A 25,400-nucleotide genomic window follows, 5' to 3' on the forward strand; every position below is an offset into this window, starting at 1 on the left:
AAAGGACATGCTTTTAAAGAAATCTTTTTTTCTGGGGCTGGAGAGATGGTTCAGTAGTTAAGAGCACTTGCTGATCTCCTAGAGGACCCCAGTTCAATGCCCAGCATGCACACAGTGGCTTACAACCATTTGTAACTCTAATTCTAAGGAATCCAAGGCCTTCTGGGCACCGGGCCGACACGGACATACCAGCAGTGTGTCTGGTGCACAGACATAAGAGCAGACAACACATTCATACACATTAAATAAATTAATTTTTTTAAAAAAACTTTTCTCTTTGTGTATGTGTATACCTGTTCATGTACATGAACACAAGCATGGGTGTGTCATGGTGCACACACACATGGAGTTCAGAGAACAACCCTGAGTGCTGGTCCCCACTTTCTACCTTGTATGAGATGGGTCTCTCTCAATGTGCACCACAGTAGGCTGGCCAGTCCTCAGGGTTCCTGTTGCTGAGGAGTGCTTGGAGGGAAGAGGCTAGCACTGCATTTTTTTTTTTTTTAATGTTCTGAGGATCAAAATTTGTGTACACAGTGCTTTTATCCATTGGGCTTTCTTCTCAGGCCACAAATGATACTTACCTTACAGTCATCACCTACACACCCGCATGCAAACAGGTGTGTTCTGTGACGCTTCACTGCTTTGCAGATAACAGACAACTTATAGATATTTGCTGAACAAAAGAATCCAACAGCTACCAAGAAAGACAACATGATGCCTTGAGTGGGAGGAGGCAGAGGCTTAAAGACCTAACTGGACTACTACAGAGTATGGGGCGCACTGACTTGAATAGTCACTCTAAGTTCATACAAAGAATGACGAAAGCTTCCTGTGTGTGCTTACTACACTGTTCTGTCAAGTTTGTGTTTAAAATTGCTTAAAAGTGCCGCGTCCTGCATCCCTGAATCAGTCCAACTCCATCTCAACAGTGTGGCTGAAAGGACGAGTCTTGAAAACGCTTCAGAGAAAAGGCAACAAGGAAAAGAAAGCAGACGTACTTCTATGCTGAGACTGGTGGAAGGAGTGCGTCCTGCCTCGCTCTGGAGAGTAGCTTCGGCTGCTGACACTGGAGCCCGATCTGCTGTGTGGGGAGTCCTTCCGGCCTACGGGTGATTCTCTGAAAAAAGGAGCGTCCCTTTTATGGGGAGACCGGTCTCTTGAATAATGGGAAGAGTAGACTTTTCTTCTAAAGCCATCTCTCATGTCCCTTTGAAGGAAAAAAAAAAGTTCAGTTAATCATATCCTCTATCCAAGCGTATACAAAGATAGCAAAAGCTCTGATGACGATGCTACAGTGAGGTCTTGCTGCCCCTTCCTAACAGCGGCTGACTGCAGAAGTTAGCTCAAGTGAGGCTTTCAGCGAACACGATTTAGAGCGTACTGCTTCACAGCCTCTGATAGATCCAGACGATGAGATACAAAGTTACTTTATCCTAAAATGTGAGAAAACTAAACATGCTCCTGTCAGCTCTCACAAACACCCAGAAGTGTTTTTTCCAAGGAAAAAACAGCTCATTGCCGGTTAAGTAGGTTAAGTAACGGTAAACTCCAAGGTCTGAAACCTGCACCCACTGTTTCCTACTCTGGCACATCCCTGGATTCACTCAAGGGATATTCACCCCATAAAGGTTATGTAAATGTTTCAGAAAATAGTCGGAAAACTCCTCCTCTCAGGCATATCTGAAGAGATGCTCCACCTGTGTATACCACTGATTTTTATCTCCAAAGTTGGTTTTCATGGCCACTGGGGTGTCTCTGCAGGGCAGTGTTGGGTAATGCCCAAGACACCAAGGCCATACAAACTAAAGCAATCCATCTAACCCAGAAGTTACTAATGCTGATCCTACCTCCGGCTACTCCGTCCTCACTCTCCTCAGGACACAGACTGGTATGAATCTTACCACCTTTATAAATCGCTCTGAGTTTCTGCACATTTCTTTATTAAGCAGTATCAAGACAAAGCCGTAAGCAAGCCTACTATTACAATTTTAGGCAAGGCTGAGGATACAGCTCAGTTGGCAGTGATCACTGCATATGTGACACTATGGGTCTGACGCTAGCACTGAAAAAAAAAAAGAGGTAGGGGAGAAGAGGGGAAAAGCTTTATACAGGAGAAATATCAAAGTAAATCAAAGTTATTAGATGAGTCAAGATATAAACCTCTATAATATAAAAAATATTAAAATAAAAAACTCTATAAAAAGAATGCTCAAATAAGTTTTAAACATACTTTCATATTAAATTTAAGTAAAAATTTGTCTTTATGGTTTATGTATATAGCACTTTGTCTGTATGTGTGCCTAAAGCCAGAAGAGGACACCAGATTTCATAATAGATGGTTATGAGTCACCATGTGGTTTCTGGGACTTGAATTCAGGACCTCTGGGAAAGTAGCCAATACTCTCAACTTCTGAGCCATCTCTCCAGCTCTTGCCTCTATTTTTGTTACTGTTTTGAGACAGGGTCTTACTTTTAGCCCAGGCTACTATGTACCCAACTCTGGCCTCAACCTCACAGCAGTCTTTAGAAATCACACCCAAGAGCTGGCACCACCACACCTGCCAAGGCACTGTACCTCATACAGACAAGTGATGATGCAAACAAGGCTTTCCCAGTGCTGGAGACCAAACCCAGGGCTTTTTCTAAAATAGTTTTAAACTGATTATCAGTCCTCACTACACAAGTAGCTGATTGTTTTAAAAGTTCAGTTGAGCACTAACTAATCAATTCATTAAATACACTGCCATACAAAAACAATTGAGTTTCGAGTAAAAAGTATCTAAAATTCATTTAGAGTAAATGAAGTCATATAAAGCATCAGTGCTCAAAGAAAGCTCTTAGGAGTTGGGTTCTGCCCAACATCACGAGTCAGTGGCTGTGTAAGCACTCAGCAGGTCTTAAGAGCTGTATGCCCACCAGTGAAGCAGCAAATGCCACCACAGGTGCTATAGGGCCCCTGCTGTCTCTAAACTCTGAGGCTAGGAAGAAAGGCTGACACTAAGCTAACGCACATAAGGCTGCACATACGGGCTGCAGTCAGGAGAGCTGTAGGGGGGATGGATACAAGGGAGTTCACACAGCCAAGGAGGGAACCCTGGTAGCTTCGATGGAATGGTGCCTATTTGACTAGCCTGAAAGACACAGCATGCCGAGTCTCAGAAATGTAGCATGAAACAGTACTGAAGTTAGAAGCGGGGATGAGGTGCGCTGGGATGCTCCACATCTGGATGGGAACGTGTCACGTGTGAAGTATGGGATGCTCCACATCTGGATGGGAGGGTGTCACGTGTGAAGTATGAACGCAAATTCTAGGTCAGCAGTGAAAGACAACAGTCTTGAGTTTACAGGAGACTGGGGGGGGGGGGGGTGCTCTTACTTTATGCTTGGGTACAAAGGAACAGGATACAAGCCGGAGAGTACATATGGAAATACAGGATAAAAGAGGCAGAAGGATTGGCAGACAGGACAGGAAACTACCACAGAGAGAGAGAGAGATGTGCTGCTGGAGAACAAAAACAGGCAGGAAAGTAAAGCTCATCCCAAGGAGACCAAACACTTTCTAGTGATTCCTCTTCCTTTGACAAGATGGACCACTGAGCTAGTTTGCTAATCCCAACACCAGAGGGCGGTCAAATCCAGCGCAGCTCAAAGCAAGCAGCCTGTGGCTAGGCGGCTTCTCACCACCCTCCCTGCAGCCTGCAGACATGAACAAACAGCTGCCTAAGCACCTGTTTGACCAATACTTCTGTCATCTAAGCAGATGTGACCACGCCAGTTACTTGACAGGCATTGCGACACTAAGGAAGTTTAGCTCAGGTCTGTGACACTCAGGACCAGGAATTAGTGTTAAACGTTCAAGGGAGCTGGCTGGTTCTAGAATTTAATACTGGCATATATGGTTTTTTGGGGGGATTGGGGGAGGGGCAGGCCCATTGTTGAGAGAAGCCAGGGCAGAACACAAGGCAGGACCTAAAGCAGAGACCATAAAGGACTGCTGCTCTGAGGCCAACCTGACCATAATAAACCCAAACAATACTTTGATATTTTAACAAAAATGAGAGTTGGGTCAACACCAACACTAGTAGGAATTGAGTCAAACATGCATCAACCATATCAAAAGAAATAAGGGAAGCCAGTCAGGGCTACATAGCTAAACCCTGGTTGTTGTTTTTTTAGACAGAGTTTCTCTGGGTAATTAACAGCGGGAGCAGTCCTCTGTCTTAGTAACATGTGCTTGAAAATCTACTGCAGTATTTTACATTGTTTTCATATTAAACCTTCAAGTCCAGGGTTACGTATTTTTCAGTTATGCATACTGACAATTTGAATGAGTCAACTCAAGTACTTTAATTATACCACCAGATTCAGAAATCTGCATCCTTGAAGCCCAGTTTCAGGTGCAAAGAAAGCATATCAGAAGAAAAACTAAAAAGCAAAGCCTTAAGAAAAGTTCTTATGAACTACTGCAGATGCTGGAAGAAATCTACATTTAGGACCTAGAGGTCATGTGACTTTGCTAGTCTATTAAAATATTGGGAAAAACCAGATTACTAGACCTTAAAGTGTCAAGCCAATGCTTTTCAGCTGAGAGAAGAGAGAAGGGGAAAGCAAAGGAGATGGGAGGAAGGAAGAGGGGTGGGGGAAGAGGGAAAGGAGAGGGGAGGGGAGAGGAGGGGAGAAGAGGGGAGAGAGAAGAGGAGGGGAGAGGGGAGGGGAAAAGAGAGGGGAGGGGAGAGAGAGAGAGAGAGAACTTTGTTTAGGAGGGACCTGGAGTTGACATGGTTTTGATGCTAGGTGCCTATCTGCTGTGGAAGGTAAGCAAAAAGCCATCTTATTATAAAGTGGGAATTGAAAATCCAACAAACACCCAAGAATCTGACTGATTTTAAAAAAGGCACTAAACATTCAATAGGAGAGAAAAGATGAAATGAGAGCAAACAGATGAGCACAACCATGAAGGGAAATTAAGGGAAGGGTTCCCTCTGGAACTCCAAACAGAAGGTAGTAGGCAAGCCCCATCGGGCCGCCTCATCCCAGCAAAGTGACTCCCAAAGGCAGCTCCAGACCCCTGTAAGCATCACCTGTGAGCACAGTGGAGCCGCAGGTTCTAAGGATGCTCCCTCTGTAGCCACAGCACAACTGCCAGGAGTTCTGACTCTGTATTCCAAATTCTGAAAGTCCACAAAGCTTCCCTGTAGGCGCCATTTTTAATCTTTTACTTGGGTTTCTTATGCCTCTACCTCCCACCCAACACCAAGTAGAAGAGAAAGAATGTTAGTGTGGGGGGGGGGGAAGAGGTAAGTTCTCTAGCTACTGTCTGCTGGTTAGGGAAGTTGGGTTCCTTGGGGCAACTCCAATCTGAGTTTCTGAGTCTCCTCAACTTTCCATCAAACGGCGGCAACAGCAGCAAGCAGGAGCAGCAGCCTTTCTCTGAGGCTCCCTCTCTCTCTCCGGGCTTGGCATTTATTCTCTCAGAGTTCCCAGAATTCAACTATCTGTAGCTGGCAAAGGTCACGCCCCTCTAAGAGCTCACCCCTCAGAGTTCCCAGAATTAAACTATCTGCAGCTGGCAAAGGTCACGCCCCACCCCCCAGAGCTTGCACAAGGCAAATAGTCTAATGCTGTGGACAATCTAAAACAGCCCCATAGGCCACACCTGGGATTAAAACAAAACCATGCTTACATACATAATGTGACTGAGTTTTTAAAGACACCAAGGCTTCCACTATACTTCCCTGGAGACCCTTGTGCTCACAAGACTTCTTTGGGAAGGACTGACACAGAGAACCTTACTAATGTGTGAGAGTATGTATGTATTAGCAGAGTTGTCCACAGGCTAGAAGACAGTTCAAAGCTCAGGACAGAGCTCTAACAATTCCCAGAGGAGATTCTAGGGTCTGACGTCGCTGCTGGCAGCAATAGCTGAAACATGCAAAAAAGAACGGTTCTGTATTTTCAGAGATGGGCAGGCAGGAAGAGTCAGCAGAAAAGAGCGTGAGCTAGAAATTCTAATTATCAAGGAAAAATGGTGAAGTCCTACAAATGTGTCTGAGGTAAGGATGGGGTTATTTAAGCAAGCAAGTTTAAAGGACAACATGGCTTGGAGTAGGCAGTGCGGAGTAAGAAATAGTGCAGGAATGTGTCTCACAAATCCAGGAATTAGGAAGCATATGAGCTAAGAAAAACATGGCTCCCTGGAGTGAGAACCCAGGTGTAGAATGTGGAAGAGAATGCAACACTTGGCCACTCTCTTTTGGGCGCTGTGAATAGAAAGGGCAGACAGATGAGGCAGAGGACAGTGTCTTGCTGCATCAGAAACACTGAGGCAAAGGCAACAGCAGGGGCTAGAGAAGTAGGGAAGAAAAGCCCACATGCACTCTCTCTCAATATATGGACCTGGTCTGCCTACAGCACAGCACACTTACCCTGGAGGCTGTTTCCGAGGCTGGTTTCTCCCTCTCAGAGCAACAGGGATTGACCCCAGGGTTTCATACAGGCCAGGCAAGAGCTCACCCACTGAGCATATCACCAGCCCTTCAGGAGCTCAGATGCTTCCCAGAATCCCAAAGTAACTGCAGCTGTTCACACTGAAGGTCAAACCAACAGGCCATGGCAGATGAGACCTTCCAGTTTGACATTTAAATACATACTCAACCACAGCACCAGCGGAGGTCAGAGGGCAGTTTGCAGGAGTCAGCTCTCTCCTTCCACTATGTGGGTTTCAGGGATTGGACACAGGTCAGCAGCTGTCTATCCAGAGACCCATTTTACTACATGTACTTAGGTAGATTGGCTAGGGGGAAATCTCAATGAAGTAGGAAAAAGGGCTATCAGGGGAAGGAAAAAGGAGGGAGCAAATGCATTTTACTTTTTAGGAGAATCCCCCGCCCCCACATTGAACAGCATATAAATACTCCACACAACATACTGGCTACTTTTCTAGTTGATGGCAACTTAAAAATGGAATTAAGACTTCAAGAATCATTTTAGGAAAACAGTTTGGTAACAGCTGGAGACCTCAAATATCGTCTTGTCTTTAATGTGGAGATGGCAAAGCGGGTGCTATTTGGCCATATGACTGAGGGAGTTTCCACCTGAGCTATTATTCTATAGCATTGGGGGGTGTGGGAGGGTCTTTCAGTGTTACTTAGTCTGACTAATAACACCAGAAACACAATGTGCTCTTAAAAGACATGAAGAGTGAGGTGGCACAGGTTTTTAATCCCAGCACTCAAGGAGGCAGAGGCAAGCAGATCTCTGTGGGTTCAAGGCTAGCCTGGTCTACAAAGTGAGTTCCAAGACAGCGAAGGCCTTGGAGGGTGGAGGGTAGGGGGTGGGGAGGACTAGATATGCCTAAACAGCAGCAATAAAAATAGCAAAATGCTTTTTGAAAAGTAGCAACTTTCTCAGAATACTAACCAGTGCATTCTCCTCATTTAAGAAATGTTATTGAAAGACAACAACAAGACAAAAAAGAAAGAAAAGGAAAGGACTGAGACACAAAGATTACTTAGGCAAAGAGTTTAGGACAAATGTTCAGGGACCCATGGTGACTGGATTGAAGCCTTGTGTTTGATGTCATAAGCAGGGCATGATGTCATAAGCAGGACATGGCAGAACATAACCCCTTCATTCTTGAACAAGAGAAATTGGAATTCTATGGTAACAAATTCTGGTCTATACAAAGAGGTTGGGAAATGGGGAAGGAGGAATGGAGAGAGGAGGAATGAAGGTTAAAAAAATGAGGGAGGAGAAAAAAAAAAGAAAAACTACAGAGTAGCAGAACTCGGATTCACATTCCACTAGAGCTAAACTGGTCTTGTGACTACATACCTATCTGCAAAGAAGGGTTATGAAACCTTCTTTGGTCTACTGCCAAAAAGGTGGAGAGCAAGTAAATGACAGCTTGAATGCGAATGGTCCCATAGGCTCATCTATTTGCGTGCTTGGTCCCTTGTTGGTGGACTGTTAGGAAGGGTTAGGGATGTCGCCTTGTTCAAGGAGGTTGACTCTACGTGTGGGCCTGGAAGTTTCAGAAGCCCACACCAACCCAGTCTGGCTCTGCTTCCATCTGGCAGATAAGATGGGCTCTCGGCTACTGCTCCAGCGCCCTGCCTCTCTAGTCGGCCTGCTGCCACACGCCCACCGTGAATATCATGCACAATCCACCCCCCCCCAAAAAAACTAAGTAATGTATGTTAAATGTTTATAGAACTATTTAAGAAAAGAAGTGGGATGGTCAGGTGTGGTTGGGTGTAGTGGAAAGTTTTGGTGTCTTTTAAAACTCAGTTATGTTCTGTAAACATGTTTTTGTTTTAATCCCAGGTGTGGGGCTGATTCTGATTGTCCACAGCAGCAAACTGTTTGCCTTGTGTGGGCTCTGAGAGGGGCTCTTTGCCAGCAGCAGAGAGTTTAGTTCTGAAGACTCTGGAGAGAGAATGAATGCCAAAGCAGGGGTGGGGGATGAACAACACAGAGGTCTACTCCCTTTCTCCCTCCACAGCTCCTGGTTGCTATTGATGCAGTCTGATGAGCAGATTGGACTTGCCCCAAGGAACCCAATGACCTTAGCCAGCAGGAAGTAGCAAAAAATAACTATAACCCCTTCCTCCCACTAATCTTTCTCTTCTACCTGGTTTGGGGTGTTGAAAGGAACTGGGGTGGAGAAAGGAGAAAGAGATACAAGAAACCCCAAGAAAGTAGGTAAAAAGTACACCAATCGTAGATCGTAGCTCTAATCCCCCCAAAGGTGAGCAGACTCGGACTTCAGTGCCAGCCGGGTCTAGAGTAAACTCCAGGCCAGCCAGGGATACACAATGAGACCTTGTCTTAAAAGAGAAAAGACAAAAAGGGAGGGAGGAATGGGCCAAGAGAAAAAATAAGAGCACTGGCAAGAGGGCTCAGCAGTAAAGAATGTTCTGTTCTTCTGAAGGACCAGCGTCCAATTCCAAACACCCATGTTCAGTGGCTTACAGCACCTGTAACTAGCTCTAGGGGATTAGCGATACCACCTTCTGGCAACACACACAAGGTAAAAGTTAAAAAACAAGAAAAAGGAAAGTTCAAGAACCTTATCACTGTGTAAAACATCGCCAACATTGATCACAATCCCCAAAGAGGCTAACAAAGTGATGGTGCATAGTGCTACCTCCCGCACAGCCTTTGGGCAAATCTCAACACCCACATGCAGAACTGTGGTACTGCGCATACATCACACTCTCTGACTTCCCCTTCTGTCTTCCTAACACTTCAGTGATGTAAGCTAATCTTGAACGTTGCCATCATTTTCCAGAGATGCCCTTCATCAGAATTTTTATTCTATTAGCACTGTGTGTGTGTGCATGCGTGCAAGTGTTTGTGTGTGTGCACACGTGTGTGATACGTTTGGGATCAGGATTTCAACATGTGTGGTCTGGGATGTACTTCAGGTGACAGAGCGCTTGTCTAGCACACGCTATTCTAGATCCCATCCCCAGCACAGCATAAAGCAAGTGTGTGGTTGTACATATCCAGAATCCCAGCATTAGAAATACAGGCAGGAAAATCAGAAACTCAGTCACCCTCCATTATATAGTCGCTGACGTCACCCTGAACTACATGAGACACTAACTCAAAAAGCAAAACAAATAAAAAACAAAATTAAACAAGCTCCAAAAGAAGAATTTGAAGGGGGGAAAAAATGTCTAGAATATAAGTCGGTCAAGAAAGCAAAACTGGTGTCATGAAGGTTTTGTGAGAGTGGATAAGGACTGGCAGCCGCACAGATTCAAAGCATAGCTATCAAAAGCCACTTCCTGATGCCCAGGGGGAAATTAACTCACAGTAGCAATGTCTGCAGATTCCATCTTCAACAAGACGCAAAAGTCAGTATCATAAAAGGCAACAGTGTGAGCAGCCTGATACGTGATTCAAAGAAGACCTCACTTTAAGGATTGTCCCAGAAAAATGTAAAACCTAGATCTAATCACGAGGAAACATCAGACTTTATTGAGAACATGCCACAAAAATAATCCAGGGCTGGGAATGTCTGCTTAGCACATGTGAGGCCCCAGGCTCAGTCCCTAGCAGTGCAGATAACGCTTTGAGGATATCTGCCCACTGTAAATCTCGCCAAAAACAGAAGACTAAGGAAAGACTTAAGCTGTTCCAAAGTAAAGTCTACTGTAAAAGTAATTTGTGGGGGCTAGAGAAGTAGCTAGAGGTTAAGAGCACTGACTGCTCTTCCAAAGGTCCTGAGTTCAATTCCCAGCAACCACATGGTAGCTCACAACCATCTATAATGAGATCTGATGGCCTCTTCTGGCCTGCAGGTATACATGCAGGCAAAATATACATGGACAGCCAAGGCTAAACAGAAATTTTAACTTGGGGAAAGAAAGGAAAAAAAAAAAGACCCTCAGTAGATGGATACTTGTTCTAACAACTTGTCTATGAATTTAAAACTTCAAATGCTCTTTCTGTTTCTTTCCACAATGCAAACAATCACTGTACAACCCACTGGATGGGAGGAAACTGATGTGGCTTCCTTACATACGCAGAGCACACAAACACACATAACTAACTATGCTCCTTGCTTGGTGGATAATGCAGTCTGCTTTGTCATAAAGCAACTGCTACTTTCTATCCCTGCAGTCTTTCAGTAGGAAACCTTCCACATACCCACCTGATACAGAGAGCAGCCCACAACCAGCCAGCCAGCCAGCAGCAGGCATCAAAAGCTAGAGCTTCTGTGATGAAAACCGAAACCACTACTGAAGACACCCAGACACCATGTGAGAATCAGGAAGTCGTGGACGCTCAAGTCGGGTCTACTTCAATCTGCTTTCTTTTTCTGCACCAAAACCACCTTGTTATTTGTTAACTGTGCATAATAAATGCATGTTGATTGTGCACCACTTGTTCTCTATGCATTATTAATATGTAGGCTACATGAATGCAGCTCTATTTTACTCTGAGAGGCTAAGGAGAGTATCTGGCATAAAAGCAACATAATAAATTAATGAAGATAGCATATACAATGAGCTCCATAAAAACAGGAACTTAATCTTCTCTGAATGCCTAGCTTAGAAAATGTACTAATGATGATCAGTGGCAAATGAATTTTAAAGTAGAATAATATCTCAGGCAATACTATATGATCAGAAAATAATTATAATATAACAAGATTAAGGGCAGATTAATCAAAAGGCACCAGAACTGAGATACAGTTATAGCAATCATATAAAGTAACTGCAAAACTACTTATATTTAGAAGGGAGCCGAAGGGGGAAAATCATCCAAGTTAAACTTAATTTTTTAATGGAATTACTTTTCAGGTCTTAAAAAAAAACAGGAAAAAAAAAACCTAGCATACTGACATCTTTCAAATTAAAAAATAAACAAAACAAACAAAACAAAAGGCCATATCCTTTAGTCCAGAAAGTCTTCATTTGACAACTTACCAAGAAACTAATACAATGGTTTCATAAAGATACTACACACAGGGATCTGCTTCTACTGTTTTTATGCTGTGACACTGCATAAAATTAGTTAGCATACCAGCACACTGTACGCTACCATTTGAGCACTACTACTAAGTAAATAAATAAATAAAAGGTAAAGTAAACATCTTAGAGGGACTTTCTAACCACCCTTTTCAAAAGTGTAGAAAAAGATGTGCAGCCGGGCGTGGTGGCGCACACCTTTAATCCCAGCACTTGGGAGGCAGAGGCAGGCAGATCACTGTGAGTTCGAGGCCAGCCTGGTCTACCAAGTGAGTCCAGGACAGCCAAGGCTACACTGAGAAACCCTGTCTCAGAAAACAAACATCAAACAAAAAAAAAAAAAGGAAGAAAAAGGTGTGTATAACATAAACCTACAAGCAAAATTAAAAACTATAAGTATTTATGAATGTGGGTAAGAATACAGAACATACATGGATATATTAGCATGGCTATAAGCATTAGAAGCCCATATGTAGCTTTTTAATTGCCTTCTTTAAAAAAATGTAATTTAATGTGAATGAGCGCTTGTACCTATGTACGTGCACTGTGTGGGTGCCTCCGGAATTAAAGACAATGTCGCCACACTGGTACTGGTAACTAAACCACGTGTGCTGCAGAAGCAGCCTGCGTTGAGCCATTTCTGCAGGCCCCGTTACTTTCTGTTTCTAGTGTGGTTCAGTGTTTCACTGTGTGCTCCGTTCTTCCATAGAAGACAGCTTCAGGCGGCTCACAACCTTCTGCACTTGCAGCTTGAGGGCCCAGTGTCCCCACCCTCCAGCAGCCAGAGTGTCCAACAAGTGAGCACAGAAAATTCAAAGGTGGGAACGGCCAGTTCCTGAGGTGACCTAAGGCATTCTCCTTATTACACAAGTATCTGCTCTTTTTTAAGTGCTAAAGATGGAACCCAGGGCCGTGGGCATACTAAGGAAGTGTTCTACTTGATGCTAGAGAGATGGCTCACTGGTTAAGAGCAACTGCTACTCTTTCAGAGGGCCTGGGTTCAGTTCCCAGGACCCACCCGGCCGTTTAGAGCCATCTGTAACTCCAGTTTCACTTGGTTATCAGGAACATATCCATACACATAAAATCAATACAAATCTTAAAGAGGAGGAGGAGGAAGAGGAGGAGCAGAAGGAAAGGAAAAAGAAAGTGCTCTACGGCTGAGCCCCATCCCCAGAGCACAGCTTCTTTCTCACAGCTCAGATCTCTTTGGCAGCTACATTTTGCTTGGTCTCAAATTCGTCATTTATGTTTGCTTGTTTTCTGGGCAAACTAAAACTTTTAAGCCTTCCCACTGTGCTTCTGCTCAAAGTCAGAACTTTGGTGTAAGACACTAGCAATGCACATATGGAAGCCGAAACACCAGGCTGCCTTCAAATCTTTTCCAGCATGTTTACTAGTCTGGTATCACTAAATTCAGCTGACACGGTCTTGGGACATGGTCAAGATGAGACACAAGGCTTTGCTACAAAGAAACATGCACAGCTGACCTCTAACACACTTACAAAAAGTAGCCTCTACCCTTTAGCTCCTGGGAGGCCTTACCCAGGTGAGGTAAACATCACAGCATGGGAGTGTGTGTGCTGAAGACTCGCTTCAGGCAGCTATGAAGACCAACCACAGTGACCCAACTTCCTCCCAAGGTAGCATGGACAGCTGAGGGCCATGTTGGCATCACAAAGGCCTTCTGGGAGCATTTCCTGGTCAAATCACAGGTCCCAGGAACTTACATAGTGAAAGCAGATAACCAAGGCCCCCCCAAAAATTGTTTGCCCTCCATCACAGCACATACATGTCCCACTACACACAAACATATACGTACAGACACATAAATAAACAAAAATAATTTGAATACATAAATAAATAGACCATCAGAGAAAATATCTTATAACAGAAGACACTTTGAAAGGTTGAATATTTTCAAAAGGCTACTTTTGGAAAATTAAAAAATTCTTTATTTTCCACTTAAGCAAAACTGTACCTTATAATCCACACACATTAAGAATAACTTTTAAGGCTATCACTATCCCAACTTATCTTTAAATTATTTTAAACCATATAGTCAATTATAAAAGGCAACAAATGAGAAAGAAGTACCAGGTGCTAGCGACATCAAAGTCACAAAAAGAGCACTAATGCTTGCTGCTCCTAATGAACCCTAAGAAAGCCACTCAGCCACTCATGTGATGTTAGGCTTCCACAACACACCTCGCAGAGTCACACCAACGTACTCATTATTTTCTCTTTTTTACCTGTATTCAGGCTGTCGGCTTGTGGAATAGTCATCTTTTGTCCATCTGTAGCCAGATTCATCCTTGTAAAATAAAAAAATAAAAAATTAATATGGGTTTTCGTTACAATATTTTGAACAGCCTCTGAAGTAAAAACACTTCTCTAGGGATTCTTGAGCTTCCAAAAGAGTAAGGAAAAGATATAAGCCATCCGTTTCAGCCACTAAATAAGCCTAGGAGCCTGTGATACCACTTACCTGTATTTTTAAAAATGTATTATCCCCTTGGTAGACTCACACAGACTTAGTGCCACAGACACATGTACCAACATGACAACAGAGACTGGCTGTCTGAGGACAGTGGTCTAATTAAGGCAAGTGTACATTGCTCAACTCTTGGTTTTCCAAACTCTTTCACCGATGTTCAGCTTCAAGTTCAGTGAAGAACTTAGTACTCTTTCCGTTTTGCTTATTTTCTTTTCTCACTTATCACTCAATAAAGGCACAATTAGAAGCAGTCTAACCAGAATTGTCATTAATAAACATTATTATAATATCTGATACAAAAGTTAAAATGAATCAAATGAAGCACTTTTTGTCTCTAAGACACATGTGCAGAGAGAGATTAAAAAAAAAAAAAAACAACCACAGATGGGGCTGGAGAGACGGCTCAGTGGTTAAGACCACTTGCTACTCTCACAGAGGTTTGATTCTCAGCACCCACAGGGGGCTCACAGCCACCTATTAACTCCACTTTCAGGAAATCTGATGCCCTCTTCTGGCCTCTTTGGGAACTGAACACAAGTGGTACAACTCCACATGGAGGCAGAACACCCATAAAACAAAAATACAAATAAAATGTAGGCTTGGCATAGTAGCACATGCTTTTAATTTCAGCATGCAAGAGGCAGAATCAGACAGATCTCTAGGAGTTCAAGACCAGCCTAGTCTACAAAGCAAGTTCCAGGACAGCCAGGGCTATAAAGAGCCCCTACTCAAGAAAACCAAAAGAAATAAAAAATAACACGACATGCAAATTTACAGTAAGAGAAACTGATATAATTAAAACATTATTTTTCATCTTCTTCATTAACATTACAAACCCAGCACTCGTTTGTGTAAGTGTCTATTATTTTCCTTCTCAATATTAAATATAAACAAGAAAAAATAAAAACTCCATAGCGATAATGTAACACTGGATCCAATAAGAAGTTTCTATAAGTAAATTTAACATGAAAATTAGTGCTTTAGAAGTTCTAAAGACCACAGGTGTACAAATTGTTTACTATAAAAAGAAAAAAGTTAAGTTTAAGAACAAACTAGGTTTTTGTTTGTTTGGTTGGGTGTGTGTGTGTGTGTGTGTGTGTGTGTGTGTGGTGTTGAGGACTGAACCAACAAGGTTTCTTGTCATGCAAGGCAAGAACTCTCACCCCAGAACTGGCCCAGCACAGACAATCTGGAAGAATGAAATGAAGCAACTGTGCTGTTTCTGAAACACTATCAGCTTTTAGGAAAGCATTCACTATCATGAGGTGCCAAACACAACCCTGTGAAAACAAAGGTACTCAACAGCCACAAAGAGTGTCCATGAAAAGGTAGAGATGATCGTGCTGTGACCAGATCCTCTCTCTCTCCCTGCTACCTGGAGAAGGGATCTGACAGGAAAGCCCAGTGTCTCTAGTACAGAAATAAGGCTTCCTGCCCAGCATCTAGACCTTTCCACAGGAGCAGCATGGCACAGCAGAAGCCAGCAAGGCGAGCAGGGAGCTGAAGCACCGCAAACTTCAGCAGGAATCACCAGAAACCACGACAAAGCCTCCTCGGCACGTGAGAGCTGTCCGACTCACAACTGTGAGGCCCGTGAGAGCTGGACTCCCGCACACGCTAGCCTTCAGGGGATCGCTTACCTCCGTTTCTTCAACTGCCAACACGAAGTCAAAGGGAATGTGTTTAAATACATGCTACTGGTTATCATGTTACATATTACAGAGAAGGAAAAATTGAGAACAAGGTGAACAGTGTAAGAGAGACTATTGTAATTTGCAGTTGCTTCAACAAACGTTCAATAAAAGTAATAAGTTATCAAAACCATAAATATTTTCTAGATTATCAAGAACATGCTAAAAATCTTAGTAGCCAATAATTTCAAAGTGTTTCCATTTGAAACAGTGACTTGACTGTGTTCTAATCTCCAACAGTAACGACCTTGAAAGGAAACAGACCTCAAGAATTCTAACAAAAAGGAGATAAAGGACTTAAGCCCACCTCGCGCAGTGTTTCATGTTAGAAAAACAGCAGTGGTGAACATGAAGTGACCAGGGCCCAGCACCTGCTCATCGCTGCCTCTCTCAGGTGTTAAGCTGCCTGAGTCTGCGAATCCTGCAAGCTTAAGGTAAAAAGGCGAACAAGGCTGTCGGCTCGGGATGCAGCTCAGTAGAGAGTGCTCACCGCGGGGCAGGCACGAGGGAGGCCATGGTCTTGCTGCCCAGCACCACACAGAAAGCAAGCATGCTGGGATTATCGATGTCACTTAGAGCTGTCCAGGATGCCTGATCACTGTCCAGCACCACAGAGCCTTGACTGCCGTGTTCTCCGGAGCTACACCCAGCAGTCAACAGCATCTAACTGGAATGGTGGCAAAACCCTGACAGCCTAACACTCCAGCACCCAGGAGGCTGAGACAGGAGGATAGCAAATTCCAGGCAAGCCTGACCTATATAGTGAGACCCTAGCGCAAAAGGGGAGTGGGGAGGCTGCAAATAAAACCAGGCCAAGCAACACAACAGAACACAAGCATTGGGTGTTTATCCTACTTTCAAGGCCTGCACATAAACTTTGGTTACATGAATTTTAAACTTGAAAGAAAGAACAATTAGTACATTGGGGAAATTTACATACTCCTCTGTGAGGTGGGCCACTTCTTCGATCATGAGAAAAACTGCGGCCCTCGCCACACTCTCCGTAATCAACATGATTGTAATATCTACTGTAGCCTCCTTCATCAGGTCTGGCTAGCAGAGGCGGTCTCTTGTCTAGCAGAGGTGGTCTCTTGTCTAGCAGAGGTGGTCTCTTTGGCACAACATTAACTACTCTATGGTAGCCATCCTAAAACAGACAAAAAGAAATATAGAGACATCACTAATTTCTCTATTTCGTCTTGGAAATGTTTCTTAATAAGCACAGGAATTCTTGTCCATAATTCAACATAGTAAACATACAAACAAAAAAAAATGCACTAATGAAAAATGTGAATGTAAGTAACAGTAACATCTTCATATAGATTAATGGAAATAAAAGTATTTACTAAAAACCTATCTCAAAAACTCAGAATAACATACAACAATACAAGATGACAATCATAAGTTAAGAAAAGGGGGCTGGAGAGATGTCACAGGGGTCAAGAGCACTTGCTGTATTCCCAGAGGATCTAGGTTCAGTTCCCAGCACCCAGATGGTGGCTCACAACCGTCTGTAAAATCAGTTCCAAGGAATACGGCACACTCTTCTGGCCCCTGTAGGTACTGCAGCCACATGCTGCACACACATAACAGGCAAAATTAAATCTAAGTAATGTAGTACAAATGAAAGAAAAACGTCATTTCAACAAAAGAAAGAAAAAACTACACACAATAAGGTTCCAAGCAACGTTGTTCCTCATGACAATGAAGACAGCACACTATAAATGCTTTAGCAGTATTGTTCCTCATAATGAGGACAGCAACTGTTCTATTTAATATTCCACACAGTGCTTGTGCCCACAAACCAGCAAGCTGGGAAGAGTAGATACTGCACTAGAAAGAGCAAAAAAAAAAACAAAAAAACCACTCTGCTTTTTTCCTGGAAGCTCAGGAGAGAGATCTTTTAGCTTTTTAAGTCTGGACAGGAAGTATAAAAGCTGACCTAAAAACTAAAGCTATTTTCCAAAGTAATATACTCTTAATGATGTGATACTCATAGTAACTTTTTGGGGTTGGGGAGATACCCCCCAGGGATAAAGGCACTGACCACTCTTTCAGACCATCTGGGTTAGTTCTAGCACATGGTAGCCCATAGCAGTCTAAAACGCCAACTCTAGGGCACTGAAGCCTCTCTGGTCTCCGTGGATACTGCATACATACACTGCATAGACTTGTTCCATGTAGGCAAAATATTCATACACATAAAACATAAAATAATAATTTTAAAAAATTTAGTCACTGAGAGGGTTTTATGGGGTCTGAGGAATAATACAGAAAACCAAGCCTGTCTTATGTTAAGTGCTAATATGAACTAGAGCTATTAGAGCAAGAAGTAGCACTGCCCTGTAAGGAACATCTACCTACAAAGTTGTGCGGTGGTGAGACATGACCTCACTGCACAGTCCAGGATGGTCACCACACAATCTTTTGGTTTTTGAGGTTGGGTTTCATGCTATAACCAAAAGGGGTCTGGAACAGAAATCCTCCTGTCTTAACCTCCTGGACGCTAGAATTATAGGTGGCTTCACAGGCACACAATACATAAACTGGCTAATTAATTTTTAAAAATTAATTTCCTATATATCCCAATTTTTAAAATTCTGTTATAAAAGATATTTTCATTTTTGAAAGTAAAAGCATCAACTATAACTCTATTATACTTTCTAAACAAATATTAAATTAGCTAGACACAAATTAAATGGGTTAAGACATTTATTTAAAAGTATTTCTTAGGCTGGAGAGATGGCTCAATGGTTAAGAGCACTGTCTGCCCTTCCAGAGGTCCTGAGTTCAACTCCACATGTGAGCAATCACATGGTGGCTCACAACCATCTATAATGTGATATAATGCCCTCTTCTGGCATACGAGTGTGCATGCAAATAGAGCACTCATATATAATAAATAAATTTTTTTTGAAAAATTATTTCTTGGGCTGGAGAGATGGTTCAGAGGTTAAGAGCACTGGCTGCTCTTCCATGGGTCCTGAGTTCAATTACCAGTAACCACGGGGTGGCTCACAACCATCTATAATCAGATCTGGTGCCCTCTTTTGGCCTGCAGGCATACATGCAGTCAGAACACATTTTATGTAATAATTAAAAAAAAAAAAAGACTCACAGATCCTTTATGGGGACTGGAAAGATGGCTCAGCTGTTAAGAACACTGTCTGGGAGCTGGTCATGGTAATGCATACCTTTAATCTCAGCACTGGGGAGGCAGAGGCAGGCAGATCTCTGCGAGTTCAAGACCAGCCTGGTCTACAAAGAGTTCCAGGAGGGCCAGGGCTATTACACAGAGAAACCCTGTCTCAAAAAAACGAAAGAAAGAGAGAGAAAGAAAAGAACGAAAGAGAAGAAAGAAAGAAAAGAAAAAGAATGGCTGCTCTTCTACAGATCCTGAGTTCAATACCCAGCAGCCACATGCTGGCTCACAACCATCTATAATGTGATCAAATTCCCTCTTCTGGCCTGCAGGCATACATGCAAGCAGAACACTATATACATAATAGATAAAAAAAAATTTTTAAAGTATCTCTTGAGATTAGGTGGCATTCAGTTATAGAGCAGGGGTTGGGTTAATCCCCTGAAACAAAGCAAAACCCACCAATTTTCTAACGTATCATTAAATATATGTGAACTTATTTTAGCACAAAAGCATTGTAGCTTTTCTTTTAACTAAGACACTGTATGGTGGAAGAGGTCCACACGCTTGCCACAGTGTCCATGTACAGCTGAGGACAATTCCCTACTTCTACCGTGTGCTTCCTGGAGACGGATCTCTCAGGTGGTTAGGTTTGCAAGCAAGTACTTTTACCCACTGAGCCATCTTGCCATTCTACAGAAACCACTTCATTTACAATTAAAATATTTTGATAGGGTCCTTCCTTAAATATCTTTATCCTTTAGAGATACATGGAAATGCTTATTTATATTTGAAACATGAATAGTGGATTTACTTCAGAAACCCCTCAAAAAGGCAGCACTGGCTGCTGTTCTAGAGAGCCTGGGTACAGTTCCTCACACCTATACAGATGTTCCCAACTGTCTCTAACTGTCCCAGGGCTCCAACACCCTCTTCTGGCCTCCTTAAGCCATAGGCATGCACATATGTGGTCATAGACATACATGCAAACAAAGCACTAATACACATAACATAAATAAAAATTTTTAAATGAGGGAGAATAACCTGGAAGAGAGAAAGATAAAGACAACCAATCCCCCCCCCCAAAAGTAAATAATTACTGCTTTCTTGACATATACTTTGAATTGCTTCTCTTGCCTACTTTTAAATACTATTTTTTCTTTATGAAGAATCAAACACAAGCCAAGCATGGCTACAGGGTAAATGCTATGCATAGCACTGAGATACTGATGTGTTGGCGTCAATGCAGTGGTTTGGGGGGATACTGGACAATAAATCAAAATATTCTAGGTTGGTCCTGCACTCTATACATTTATCATTAGAGAACTTGGCCAAAAACTTACAGTATCTTTTCTGGCAATAGTGACAAAAGGATGTTAAGGCCTTAAAATCCTGTCAGTCAAGAAATTAAACCATGCTATGTGCACCCACCTGTGGGCCCCTTTGTGCTACTTACACCTGCCCACCCCATTCCTAGACTTGCCATGTCCTTCACAGGATCCAGCCTGACCCTTTCATCCACACACTCTGTAATGTACGAGGGCCTTCAGCCTAGACTGTCCTTCCCTGCATTCACTGCAAAGAAACTCCCGGCTTGGACCACTATCCTCACTACCTATCCCCAAACCACAGGACACTGCCACATCACATCCAAGCTTTCCACTCAGGCCTATCAAGCCCCACACGGCCAGCTGGGAACAGGAAACCCGTCCTGTATGCCAGCCCAGTGCCCTCTGCCCACCTGTCTAAATTCCACCCAAGTCATGTTCCCTCTCTAGGCCCATGCTACACAGCGTCCTTTACACCCTAGCCCTGATCAAGCACCAAAGTCTACATGCCAAGATCTCATCAGAGGCATACTAACAATACGGGAAGATCAAGCCAGCATCTTCCCTCCAAAACCTGCCAGTTCTGTACAAATCCTTACCCAGATGAACCCTAGGGCAGTGAAATGAAAAATACAAACACAAGCCTCCTTGAAGAATTCAAGGGGCTTAAAGAAGACGTAAAGAAATAACTTAGTAAGATCTAGAAGAAAGAGCTTAAGGAGAATAAACACCTAAGTGCTACTCAAGACATGGCTGATGGAAATGACAAAGACGACCCAGCACAGGAAAATGGAGTATAATAAAGAAATAGAAATACTGAAAACTGCTCAAGCTAAAGTGATGATAGAATTGAAAAAATATACATGACAATTAGAAAACTGAAAGAAAGTCTTACAACCATAAAGAGTAAGACAGAAGATCTAGATCAGATAAGCAAGTAACATGAAAAATAAATCAAAACCATAAAAGGAACACACAGAAAGTGTGGGACGCCAGCTTGGCGAGGCGGCACATGCCTCTAATCCAGCATTGAGGAAGCAGAGGCAGGCGGATATCTGTGAATTCAAGGCCAGGACAGCCGAGGCTGCACAGAGAAATCTGCCTGGAGGGTGGGGGTGTGGGGTGAGGTAAGAATGTGGGACACCATTAAAAAAACAAACTTTTGGATTACACGCATAGATGAGGTAGAAAAATCCCAAGTCAATATACCAGCTCTCCAACACTATCATAGGAAAAAACTTCCCCAAACTAAGGATATTCACATACAAACACAAGCAGCACACAAAACACCAAATAGACAAAACCAGAAAAGAAATCCCCACAGAATATCCCAGCTAAAATAGTATACATAATAACAAATACGTAACAAATAAAGTGTATTGACAGCTGCAAGAGAAAAAACACAAGTAACAAATAAAGGAAAACCTATCAAAATAAGAGCTGATTTCTCAACAGAATCTCTGAAAGCCAGAAAACTGAGTACCAGGAAAGTAAACCGGGACCATTGCCAGGATGGGGTGACTGGGGGTGGGGGGGGGGGGTAGCAGGCTGCACATATCTGAACAGGGGAAGGGGAAGGGGGAAGGACTGTGAGGGAGAGGGACGGAGGTTCCCACAGAAGGCAGCAAGGAGAATGGTAGGATACAGGCAATCCAGGGGAAATAAGAGAGGGGAGCCTCCTTGTGGGGAGGTTAATAGAGAAGAAGGTGGAAAGAGCGTAAGGAAAGAGGGAAAGGGAGGAGCTCCTCAGAGAAGGGACAAGGAGGGCGACACAGAAGGAGGGAGGTGAGTCTCATAACAAAGCAGTGTAGGAATCACAAAGTGCTGCTGGATGAACTTTCCCCAGGGCAGCAGTGACCTCACCTCGCTGACTGGGTCCCTCCTTGGGCTCTCTCCCAGTATTTCTTCCCAGTAGTGACCCTGTCCTGGCTTGTTTGCAATGTTTATATAAAGGATCTCTAGGATATACACTGCTGAGCCCAGCTTCTGGCCTTCAGGACTGTGTTGTTCATGTTCCACTGTGTTGCTGAATCTGCAGTAGGCCACTTAGCCCACTGCTGTATGATTTAAACAGCTCGTTCATTATCCTGTTAGACATCCAGGCTGCTGCCAGCTTGAAGCTTTTAGCAATGCTGCTTATAAACATACATCAATATGATTTAAAAGTCATCTTAGATGATCTCTCCTTCATAAGCAAAGATCTTAGAACATTGTTAATTTGTGTGTGTGTGTGTGTGTGTGTGTGTGTGTGTGTGTGTGTATGATTTTTACACCTATCCATTTTGCACTGACCAACTACTCCAGGGTGTGGGTCAATATATCAGGCATCACATCATTAAATGAAATCTGTTTCCTCTATCAGCACATATTGAATACAATGGCGCCTCAGCTGGAGGTGGGGCTTTGTTTGCATCCATCTCCATGCTGAGATTTTTGCCTAGCTAGATCTTGTGTAGTTCTTGTGCATGCTGTGTGAGCTTGTATGTGCACCTACTCTGTTATGTCTAGAATATGCCATTTCCTTGAGTTTATGGTAACTATTTCACACATACATACACACACACACACACACACACACACACACACACACACACACACACACGAGCGCCATTAGATAAAAAGGTTTTTAAACATTTTACTATAAAATGCTCGTTCAATTGGGACTTCTGTCACTTTTTCCTCTCTCTTCTCTTTCTTTCTCTCGCCCCTCCCCCTCCCGTTTTTTACTTTGTTTTTTGAGACAGGGTTTCTCTAGCTTTGGCTGTCCTGGAACTCACTCTATAGACCAGGCTGGCCTCAGACTTACAGAGATCCATCTGCCTCTGCCTTCCGAGTGCTGGGATTACAGGTGTGCACTGCCACCGGCCAGATTTTTTTTTTCTTTTTTTTTCTCTTTTTTGAGGTGTTTGGGATCAAACATGCTAGGCAAGCACTAATTACATCCTCAGCCCTTCAATTCTAATAGACTAAGACTCTGGCCAACGAATACACTTAATTCCACCCTGGGAACTCCAATCGCCTATCCTTCTACCAAAAGGGTGACCTTGGACCTCAAGACGCTTTGCCTTGCTCCCCAACCCCCATTTCTTTGAAACCACTTCCCCTCTCAGGTCTCTCTTCTTGATGAGGTCATTTCCCAATACATTACCTCAATGATTCTGAGTCAAATTCTTCAGTATCAGCCTGGACAATCACTCATCTTGCAATGTTAAGTCCATATAATCTGCTTTTCCCATCCCCCCCAATTATGCTACTCAGTAAAATACACTCACAAATCTTCAGGTCAATGTCCAGCCGGTAAAATAAAATTTTTACTCAAGGAATATATGCTTGGTGGGAAAGAGAACTTAAAACATTTTTTGGGAAGGTTTCCTACAGCTATATGACACTTAACATGTGTTATTTTTTAATCCTTCTAGGTGAATCATAAAATAAATTTATCAAGTTAAGCCTGCCCATCCTAACACAATGGGTTTCGTCATTTTTTTTTTCTTTCTATCTTAAATCGTTTTGTATCAATTTCAGCCTGAGCAGTGTAATTCCGGCCAATGAATGACAACTTGAAGGTAACACTTCTCATCTAGGTGAGGTACAGGGCAAGTACTGAGGTACTGTCAGCTGGGCCTGGTTGTCCCACCACCACCACCACACACACACACACACACACACAACTATAAATAAAAAATTCCTGATATGTAAACAAATACTTATGCCTTTTGTGGTAGATAAAATGTCTACAACACTGCAACCCTATTGTCCCGACATTCAAGGTGAGTCCGTGCAGAACATCAACGGCTTCTTGGCCTCCGAGCATCCCCTTGGTTCTCCATGTAGAACTGCAGGGAGAAGACATCCACTCCCTGAACAAGTGCTGGGCCTCTGCTACATACGGGACTGATACAGTTTTGGGCACAGTAAACAAAGTTATCGAGAACATTATGACAAATAGTCAAGCTCTAAATCCCTAACTGTCAGAATAACAGGGACAGGAAGACGGATGATCATCGGAGCTCTGTGTCCCGAGCCCTCAGCGTCCTTCTCTCGCTGCAGGCTGCCTGGCCCATCAGAGGCATGCCCGCTCAAGTGCTAACCCAGGAGATCAACACGCATCTGAAAGTCAATCTCTGGGTAGAAAGTCATATTAATCTATAGTGTTTTAATTTTAATTTAATTTTGTCATTGTTGAAACAGGGTCACACTGTGTAGACTGGCCTAGAACTTGCTATATAGACCAGGCTTGCCTGGAATTCAGAGATCCACCTGTCTTGGCCTCCCAAGTGCTGAGGTGAAAGACTAGGGACACCATGCCAAGCTCAATTTATAAATATTTTAAGACAAATCAACAGCAGCCACAAGTAGAAGCAGATATTCAACATCTTCATTAGTGCCTAGTATATTTATAAGAAATTTCTTCCACCAACTAAATTTCAATTCAAATTTTTCCCTAAAAATGTAAGTATGTTATACAGATTTTGCTTTTTACTTAAATAAAATATTATTGTGCATTTTCTAGCTTTCGAAAGGTGAGTGTGACCTATTTTTCCAGGTGGCTGGTAAACTGAGATTGGAAGGTGCTGGAGAAGACAGATGTCTCTCCCTGCGGCAGCGACTTACACTGGGATGGCTCCGGGGCGGCACTCGCTCTCTTGGAAGTCGATCGTAGTCATACCGTCCCTCAGACCACATTTCATCTCTTGTGGAAGCCACTAAAGAGAAAACAAAAACAATTCTGGGTTTTGCTTGTCAGCAAGAAGGAGACAATGAAGAAGCAACCAACCACCGCCTGCCAAAACACCTGGAGGGGGTAAGCCTCCTAGCCCTCAGCAGGGGATTTTTAAATACGCCTGTGCGTGTATACACAGTCCTAACTTCCATATTGAACATCACTTGAAAGTTCAATAAAACCTTTCTTTCCCCCCACCATGCTGGGTAAAAGCCATAAACCACATATAGTTTCTTTGTTGCTAGGTTACACAACATGAGATCCTAACAAACAATTTAGCATAATAAGGTAAAATAATAAAGAAAAGGAGGAGGCGCTGTAGTGAAAACTGTTAAACCTGTGTTGGAGGCTTGCTTGCCTTGGCTACTCAACAGCACTGCTTGGCCCAAAAGTTCCAGACCAGCTGGTCAACATTAGCAGAAGACTCTGTCTTAAAAGGGGGAAGGAAGTGTGTGTTGGCTAGTTCTATGCCAAGTTGGCACAAGCTAGAGTCATCAGAGAGGAAGGAGCCTCAGTTGAGAAAATGTCTCCAT

General features: G+C 43.1%; 1 protein-coding gene and 1 long non-coding RNA gene across 20 annotated transcripts in view; one reads left to right on the forward strand and one right to left on the reverse strand.

Moving 5' to 3' along the window:
• The window catches only part of PPHLN1 (periphilin 1), an 82,202-nt gene that overhangs the window by 47,290 nt on the left and 9,512 nt on the right, over positions 1 to 25,400 (reverse strand). For 9 of the 19 annotated variants that reach the window (XM_084749486.1, XM_084749482.1, XM_084749481.1 and 6 more), the window contains 4 exons: positions 24,759 to 24,850; positions 16,615 to 16,821; positions 13,739 to 13,800; positions 1,002 to 1,210 (listed from right to left, as the gene is read on the reverse strand). In XM_084749486.1, coding sequence (XP_084605612.1) covers positions 1,002 to 1,210; positions 13,739 to 13,800; positions 16,615 to 16,821; positions 24,759 to 24,850 — 570 coding nt within the window. Of the gene's footprint in view, positions 1 to 1,001; positions 1,211 to 5,084; positions 5,158 to 13,738; positions 13,801 to 16,614; positions 16,822 to 24,758; positions 24,851 to 25,400 lie in introns of those variants that run through there. The other 10 variants (XM_084749475.1, XM_084749472.1, XM_084749471.1 and 7 more) reach the window with 3 other exon arrangements.
• Positions 7,428 to 12,040, forward strand: LOC311579177. The gene is made up of 3 exons (XR_014773090.1): positions 7,428 to 7,665; positions 8,936 to 9,034; positions 10,636 to 12,040. It is a non-coding gene; the product is annotated as an uncharacterized lncRNA (long non-coding RNA).

This window comes from Acomys minous (genome assembly GCF_964271855.1).
Source record: "Acomys minous genome assembly, chromosome: 12".
Lineage (NCBI taxonomy): Eukaryota > Metazoa > Chordata > Mammalia > Rodentia > Muridae > Acomys > Acomys minous.